Source organism: Branchiostoma belcheri, unplaced genomic scaffold, assembly GCF_001625305.1.
Source record: "Branchiostoma belcheri isolate BF01 breed outbred unplaced genomic scaffold, Haploidv18h27 scaffold39, whole genome shotgun sequence".
NCBI classification, from domain to species: Eukaryota; Metazoa; Chordata; class Leptocardii; order Amphioxiformes; family Branchiostomatidae; genus Branchiostoma; species Branchiostoma belcheri.
Window position 1 is genome coordinate 686074 of NW_017804009.1, and position 8714 is coordinate 694787.

The 8714-nt window shown below is 40.6% G+C and overlaps 1 protein-coding gene across 1 annotated transcript; it reads right to left on the bottom strand.

Annotated features, from left to right (window-relative positions):
* Window positions 1–2331: 2331 nt before the first annotated feature.
* LOC109476764 lies at window positions 2332–6970 on the bottom strand. Its single transcript, XM_019777783.1, has 6 exons — window positions 6915–6970; window positions 5834–5977; window positions 5313–5464; window positions 4219–4350; window positions 3436–3726; window positions 2332–2584 (listed from the first exon to the last, which is right to left on the bottom strand). Exons 1-6 carry the CDS (start codon window positions 6961–6963, stop codon window positions 2438–2440), a joined length of 915 nt encoding a protein of 304 aa, XP_019633342.1. The 5' UTR covers window positions 6964–6970; the 3' UTR covers window positions 2332–2437.
* Window positions 6971–8714: the final 1744 nt, after the last annotated feature.

Genomic DNA, 8714 nt, shown 5'->3' on the forward strand with positions numbered 1-8714 from the left:
AATGCTCATATTTTGCCCTGAACAGTTGAAAACAGACCTTTTCATCCTAGTTGTTACAGTTATTCCATCTTTCAATGCAATGGTATCATTAAAAGTTCAAAATTCATTGTTTAAATTTTGAACCAGCCTGGTGTGTTGACTTCATGGCTCCTATCGTACCATTTTGGGCCATAATACGATGCCTAGGCCTGTTTTTATTTTATTTTTTTTTCGCCCGCCAGCTCCATTATTTTTCTAGAAAAATCCGTTAACCAAGAAATTAAATCGGTGTGGCCTTACGGTTGTTTTACACGAAGTATTAAATTGACCGCGAAAACAGCAACGGCAAAAATACATGTATTCGTGCATCATCACGTGCACTGGCGGGCATCATGTCCGCAGACGGCGTATAAAATTGCATGCCGATTACACAAAGAGAACCCAGTGTTTTGACTGCGAACACGAAAAAAGGCTACTCACAACACTCCGTCCGGAGGTCATGACCTCCTTCACGGAGTAATAATTGAGTTTCTGCAGTAACAGATATGTGTTGTATAGGTGTGGGATCACGCGTACATGGCGTGATGTCCATGTGAAGGGTAGGTATTTACTAGTAATACAGTAGTAGTCTGTTCATTCGACGCAGTACACGGCACCGCGGAAACAACAAGATTGTTGTTGATGAGGGCAAGGACATTGTCCTTGATGAGGGTTAATTATAATTGTTTAACTTGTCAAGTCTTGACTGTTGATTTCTTATGAGCTTGTTACTCCGTGAAGAAGGTCAGGGCCTCCGAACGGAGTGTTGTGAGTAGCCGTTTTTTTTCGTGTTCGCAGGTAGAACACGGAGTTCTCTTTGTGTAATCGGCATGCAATTTTATACGCTGTCTGCGGGCATGCCCGTGTTGTCTGTTGATGCACGAATATGTATTTTTGCCGTTGCTGTTTTCGCGGTCAATGTAATATTTCAGATGCACCCCTACAATTATGAGGCACATTGGAATGGTAGTCAGCACAGGTCTGCTCAGGGGAGTTACAAAGGCACAATCTCTCATTTCATGGACAAGTCAATGATCAGATCATGATTTAATTGTCAACAGTGATAAACAAGACACTGATTGATCTCTTGGTGTCTGATTGACACTTATTCTTCATACTTTGAAGCCAATTTAACACTGTGACAGCAGGGGTAGCTGACACTGGGATTTGGCGATGGGTGGGCGAATGTGACAAGAGGGACAAAGATGAAGAAGAAGAATAAAAACAGCAAAAACAATGTTTCCCTTCTGCAAAGGTAAACATAATGATATTTTTTGTTTATTAACATTACCAAACGTAGAATAAGTTCACATTGTTTTATGATAGATAAAAGTTGTTGTCATGATAACAGCCACTGAAAGACGTTGTCCTACGTGCAAAGAAATAATTAGAAGAGAAATTTTACTTCTTATTAATAAACCTACCCCACCCATATAAAGAAAGACAGAAATTAATGGCTGCAATCAACTTTAAAACTATCGTGATTATAACTAAAACGATCTTGTCATGCCGATTTCCTGAAGAGACACAAATTTTTATGTGCTCAAAGTTTACTAGTGCAGTACCTAGATTATAGCACCCTTACTTCTCTATATAGACCCCGTTGACGATAATTAGAGTAATGTACTAGATATCAGACTCGTTGTATAGCACTGTTTGCCACTTTGCCATACATTGTATCCACTATAGTTGCATGTTTCAATGCGTGTCCTTGGTAATGACGTCACCTTGTAAACTTTACAATACAGTGGCGCCACCTGGCGAGATGCAGCTGAAGTGTGTGAAATTTTGTTTTACTAAAAGTGCCCATTTTTGGCGGCGCCGCTATTTTCCGTCTCGTAAACGGTCGATGCCATTTGAAACGGTCGATGCCATTTTGCTGAATGGTCAATGTCATATCCGAGCGTCCAAAAACGACTAAAAATTAATATATACTATAAAAAGCAATATTCTAATTGCAAATATAAGGGAGGGTTATGTAGAATTGTAAATATTAGTGAAAAAAAAGCACAAGCTCGGATTCGAACCCGGGTCCAAAAGTGTAACTCCAAAACCCTCACCCTAACTTATACCCTAACCTCTACGCCACGAAACATCACGGTGTGGATGGACCGTGCTGATACACTTAAAGTCAGCCCTTCTGCGATATGGCATCGACCGTTTCCAATGGCATCGACCGTTTACGAGACGGAAAATAGCGGCGGCGCCTCTGGAATTTTTACGAGCGCATTTTTAAGTGACATTACTTGAGATGTTAAATTTTGTTAAATCATTTTCTTAGCACAGATTTTGGTGAAATAAGGCAAATTTGACTGTTTTAAGCGGTATTTATTCGTCTGCAGTCAGTTCATACATTGTATCCACTATAGTTGCTCGCCATTTGCATGCCTCTACTGCCTCAGAGCACACGGCACCACCATTACTCCGCAAATGTCTCCTGGATCCACCCCAGACGAGTATCCATGTTAGCCTTGATGCCGGGTTTGGGGTCCTTTCCAGGCTGCGGGAGAAAGGTCGCGGTGTAGTTGACCTTCGTCTTCTTGTCACTTATCTTCTGTACTTCCACCTATGAAGAGCACATTGATACAATCAATCGCAAAAAATCTTTATATTCACAACCACTTGTTAAACAAGAGATGTCATTTTGATGACCGTCTGTCATGTTCATCAGTGCAATTATGACTGGTTCCCTGTGCACTGAAGCTAGGTGTTACTGATTCACTGAGAACTAAAGCTAGGTTTTACTGGTTCACTGTGTACTGAAGCTATGTGTTACTGGTTCACTGTGCACTGAAGCTATGTGTTACTGGTTCACTGTGAAATGGAGCTAGGTGTTACTGGTTCACTGTGTACAGATCCTAGGTGTTACTGGTTCACTGTGAAATGGAGCTAGGTGTTACTCATTCACTGTGAACTGATCATGAAGCTAGGTGTCCACGGTTCACAGTGTACTGAACCTCACGGTTCTGGATAGTCTTTGGAAATCCCAAAACATAATTTTATAGATTTGTCCCAGGCACAAGCATGGTTCTGGATACTAAAGCACGGCTCTGGATAAAACACTCAACAGATGCCCACCTTGTTTAAAGTTAAAACATTTGGTCCAACACAAAAGTTTTCTCACCCAGAGCTTTCGACCAGTCACTCTGATCTTCCTCAGTAGACTGACCCGGTGAAGCTTGTCACGTGGTTTCTTTGACGTGTGACGTCACCACTGGGTCAAAGGTATCTGGTAGACCAAGTGTTGACGTCACACTTCAAAGAAGCCACGTGACAAGCTTCACTGGGTCAGTCTACTGAGGAAGACGGGAGTGACTGGTCAAAAGATCTAGGTGAGATAATTTTTTGTGTTGGACCAAAAGTTTTAACTTTAAAAATGTAACTACCAGGTGAAGTTTCATGATAGTAGATGCCCACCTTGCCGCGATGATGCAGAACACCCATGTGGTCATCCCTCCCAAACTCGTACTCCAGACTGTTGGGAGTGGCCAGGACCAGACGTTCCTCCACGAACCCCGGGCCGAAGAACACCTTCCTCCGCAGGTCGTAGTTCGGTTGGTCGGCGACGACTTCTACACCGGTGGCGTTCATGACCCAGGCGTACCCGGCCCAGTCATTCACGGCGTCCCACAGCTTGTTCATGGGGCAGTCGACATCAATCTCAAACTTCAGCACATTGCCATCCTTGTCAGCGATTAGGCCGAGGACCTGAAGCGTAATAATACATTTGATAACTTCTTGTATATTTTTTACTTGTTAGGCCACACCAAGTTAATTTGTTGCTTCTCGGATTTTTTTCAGAAAATATGAAGCGACAGGGCGAAAGTAAAACAAAAACAGGCCAAGGCACCCCGTGATAGCCGGAAATGGTACAATATGAGGCAAAATGGACAGGGCGAATCCGAGAAACAACAACTTAAATTGGCGTGGCCTTCGGGACATGTGCTTAAAACAACATATAACAAACAACAATATAGAAGTATAGCAGACAGCAAAACACATAAAACGTAACGGGTTTTTGTATCAATGAAAGTCAATAAATTTGACCTGTCAAATATCTGGTCACCCATCGGTCGCAGCCTCTGCCGCGCTTCAGGCCATTGACCTTACCTGTTTGGAGAAGAAGAAGAAGACGAAGGAGAGAATAAGCAACATGTTTTTCCTCTGCGAAGGTAAGCATAATAATTCATTATCACACACCTCGTTGATGCGGTTGCGCAGCATGTACTTTGTAAAGGCAATATGAGCCCTCCTCTTGTCGAAGTCCTGGAGGGCAACAATGCCCGTGATGCTCATCGTCACTTTTGCAGTCTCACTTGAGTCATGGTCCACCTACAGCATTGGAGAAGTAATGTGCGTTATTCACAAAGCGAAACATCACTACAATAAGGAATCTAGAATGTATATATAATAATAGAGAGAATATCTGAGGTTATTTTCACAACAAACGAGATGACCTAACGTCTAAGCAGTTCAAAAACGTTGTTGTGAACAAGCTAAAAGTGGTTACCCCTGTGTGCATAGTAAAGCAATCACTTCTAACTTGACCTAAGGTCTATCTTTAGTTAACATAACCTTGCTTTCTGTCACGTTACTGCATTAAAAAGCCTACGAACACACAGACAAACACAAACTTGATACCGTGACCTTATTCATACGAAATACATTTTATCTCAAACTGAGATACATGGCAACGCTCGAAATGAGTTGACTATTCAAACATCTACAATTTATCCCAACTTCCCAAAACTTACAAACAAAAAACTTTTCTTCTTTTAACTTCCCGAAACCCACAAATTTTAGAAAAGGTGTGACATTACGTCTTCCATGGTTTACAAAAGAGAAGTCAAACCCTTCAGACATAGTTTTAGACATAGCAATAGTTTTAGACAATTAGATTTCATTATGTAAATTTTTTTAAACATTTTATGTTTCAGAATGCTTTTATGTTTGTAAGTTGCAATTAGCCTTCGGGCATGGATTTGCAATAAACGTCTTATTATGTTTACCTTCGCAGAAGGAAAACTTATTGTTTTTGCTCTGTTTCTTCTTCCTCTTCCTCTTCTTCTTCTTCTCCAAACAAAGAAGGTTAATGACCTGGTAACTAGTCAGGCTCAACTAGCATTGGGTTACATCATGTTGCAACTTTATAGCAGGAGGGATTTAGACTCCTGTCTGACCATATGTATGAATGTGTTTGAGTAAGAATTAACAGAGCAGACCATATGCGAAGGTAAACATTTTACATTCGCTTTGCAAATGTTACCTTTCTAGTTCATGTATTTGCCTTATACCTTTACAGTAGCTAAGTAGGTGGTGAAGAGAGGGTTGCTGCCCAGCATGGCGATGGCCCAAGTCTTAGTGTCCTCGTCCTTCTGGACAAGCTCCTCTTGGGTCTTTCCGCCTAAGAAGTCAAACTCGATCACGGTCCCCACCCCTCCATCTCCTATGGTTTCAGAGATGTATGAAACAAACTAATCACTGTGCTTGATGTTTTAATGGGAGTTCCACGATCTCATACCTTCGCCAAATGATGTTGATCGTTGGACGAATTATACATTTTTATTCATTGATTTCGCAAATAAGACCATCATCTACATGGGTTGTATCCGTTAATCATATTCTCCACCCAATAACAGCCTGATCTTAACAAAAAAGGCTACTCTAGCAATTCCTTATAAATTATGCAAATATGGTAATGCTTTGAATAAATTATGTTTATTGCTGTTCACCTTTACTTAACTTTCAAATGCGGCAAGTATGAAATTACCAGCATTTACTACTATGATATTATATATCTATGATCTAGACTTACCCTTGACAGTTGTCATGTTCTTGTGCATGCCCACATTCTCCTGCAGATGGAAGTAGTCATCGAACCCGGACCAGTACACATCCGCTGACACCGGAACTACTTCAGTATGGGTCACCGTGATCTCCTTCCCAAACTCCAGCTGATCTAATAGGTACATGTAAGGCCGTGTTTAAGTGAAGTCACCCAAGGCGCTTTACATGTGGTTTACCCCGAAGCCGGTTTCAAGTGGCTCCATCTGAACGCTCCGAAATCACATTGAAAGCGCCTCGATCCCAAGCCACTTCTAGAGGTGGTTTGGAATCGGTTTTCCCGCATCGCGATTTACGTCTGAACGCAATGTGATTTCAATGTAACTTCGCCTGGTCATGGATTACGGGGTGATATTTCTTTATTTATACGCAATACCAACTTTTACGAGGCAGCAACTTAAAGAGCAGTAATGGTCAAATAATGTGGGAGGGGGGCATCAGCAAGCAGGTCGTTGGCCTCTGACATTAATAACACGCTACCTAGCGTGTTTTCATCAAACAGCAATAAATGTAGCTCAGGCGAATTGTGATCGGACACAGTTTCAAAGGAATGTGTGGCAAGTGGACCAGATGTGAGGAATGTGAGTTACCCGAATCGCAGTTTGGGTGACTTCACATAAACACCGCCTAAATCACACATGCAGTAACTTCATTTACGTCGTTGGATGTTTTATTGCAAATTCTTGCCCGAGGCCTAATTGCAGGAACAGAAGAAACATGCCATGGTATAAAAAACAGATAATTAGTACATATAAAACTACTGATAACTACTAAGAAACTACTAGTAACAACTACTGGATTTGACTTCTTTTTTGAAGACAGAGGAAGACAAAGGATCCCACTTTTTCTGTAATTTGTGGGTTTTCGGATGTTAAGAGGAGAGTAGTTTGTATATGTGTGAAAGTTTGGGAAGAATTTGGAGTCTACATCAAAGAGTTAATTTCGTTCATTGCTATAGAGGGTACTAATTTAAGATAAAATACGTTTCGTCTTCCACCGTATTCAGCGTACAATGTTTGCAAATTAATTGAATCAAGCGGTCTTTATTATACCTTGCGGGATCGTCACCGTTTTCAGGAATTCTGGGAGCGCCTGCGTCATGCTTGGTGATCTGTCCGACGGCAACAAATATCAGAAATCGTAGACCTAAGAAATATCACATTTTTCGAGATTCATTTGTCACGTATAGATACAGTTACTAGAGGATTCTTTCAACAGTGACAAGTTGGAAGGGTAAGGATCCTAGACCAGAGAAGTGAACAAGATGGACTGATAGTCATCGAAAATTTGGAGGTCAGTATCCTTACCCTTCAAAAACTTGTCACTGTTGAAAGAATCCTCTAGTACATATAGTAACCACATTTTAAAAGATATGAATTTATAATACTTTGTGAAAAATTTCGAGGAAATGTTACAATTCAAAGCTTTACATAAAACAGGGCACAAGAAACAAATCAAGAAACAATGGATGGATTTTCATGAAATTTGGTGGTTTACGCTACCAACCTACCAAAATGGTAAGTCTTGCTGATGAGGCAAAATGATCAGATTTTGGTGGCAATTGACATGACCCCTCTAGAGGCTTATTACCCAAAGGACGGAGGGTAAAGAGGCTGGTTTGTTCGGCATCGGCCCGAACATACATGTACATGATATACATTCATGATATACATACATCAGGGCTCGAAATAACCAAATGCAAATTGCATGTGAATTTCAACATTTGCACATTAAAAATATTATGAACTTGCAATTTGGCATGTTAAAGATATCGATATATCATATTTTGTTATCGACGTCGTATGTCACGAAAAGGTTGAAGATTTCATAAGCTCTGTTAAATTTTGTTTCTTCAAACTCTTTGACTTTTGTGAAATTATTATTTTCATATCAAAATTAATGCACAAAATTGGGAATTTTTGCGTAGGATAAACCAAGAGAAAAAATATTTCCAGCAACACCAGTGACGATTCGTATTGGCAGGAAGATACAAACCTCAAGTATATGCTGTCAACGTTTAAGAAATTCCAGTACTAAAATTTTTGTAATCATCCACGGCGCGAGGCCGAGGGGCCCCAAATCCGCCCACACCTCGTAAAAGTCGTGGGAGAATCTGGGTCAAATGGGCTGATCACGCTCAAAGCGTTTTTTTAGAATGCTTTAAAGTGAGGATCCAGGCAAAAATCAATCTTCACAAAAAAAACGCCACTCCTGTGATTTTCAGTCATATTATTATCTGATATCATTTCACAGCAGATCAGGAGAAATGTGAACTCAAACTTGACCCCTCAAAACCATTTCGCCCATTTTTTTTACCGCGGACTGGCTGGGAGAGGGCCATGAAAAAAGTCCCAAACAGAGTGACCGATAGGGATGCCAGAAAACTAAAAAAGAAATTGAAAGAAATTATAATTATATAGAAAGTATAAATTGGTGCTTTAAGTAAACATGTACACATATAAGTGGTCATATCATCTATGCATGGTTGGTCACCAGTTGTCCTAACATTTGGGGCGTTTGGTTGTCATAATGATCAAGCGGAAATAATTGCTCAAACAGACGCCCCACTGTCTGGGCTAGTCTTTATTTTGGACATCTGTCATGATTTGGTGCAAGAATGTGTTGCTTGACTAATATAAACGGGAAAGGTACTGCAATATGCTCTGTTGTGTGCCTTTTGACAATTGCAACAGTGTCGCCATAGGTCAAGTGCTCGAGTTAAAATACGTGCGCATGAATTTAGTCAGGGACAGATTATGCTAATTACGACCTTCTTTTTTTGTCCTTTTTTTTCTTTGCTCACGTCTGCAATTCTTCTGTCAATCAGTCGTATTGTCCAAGCAAAAAAAAAA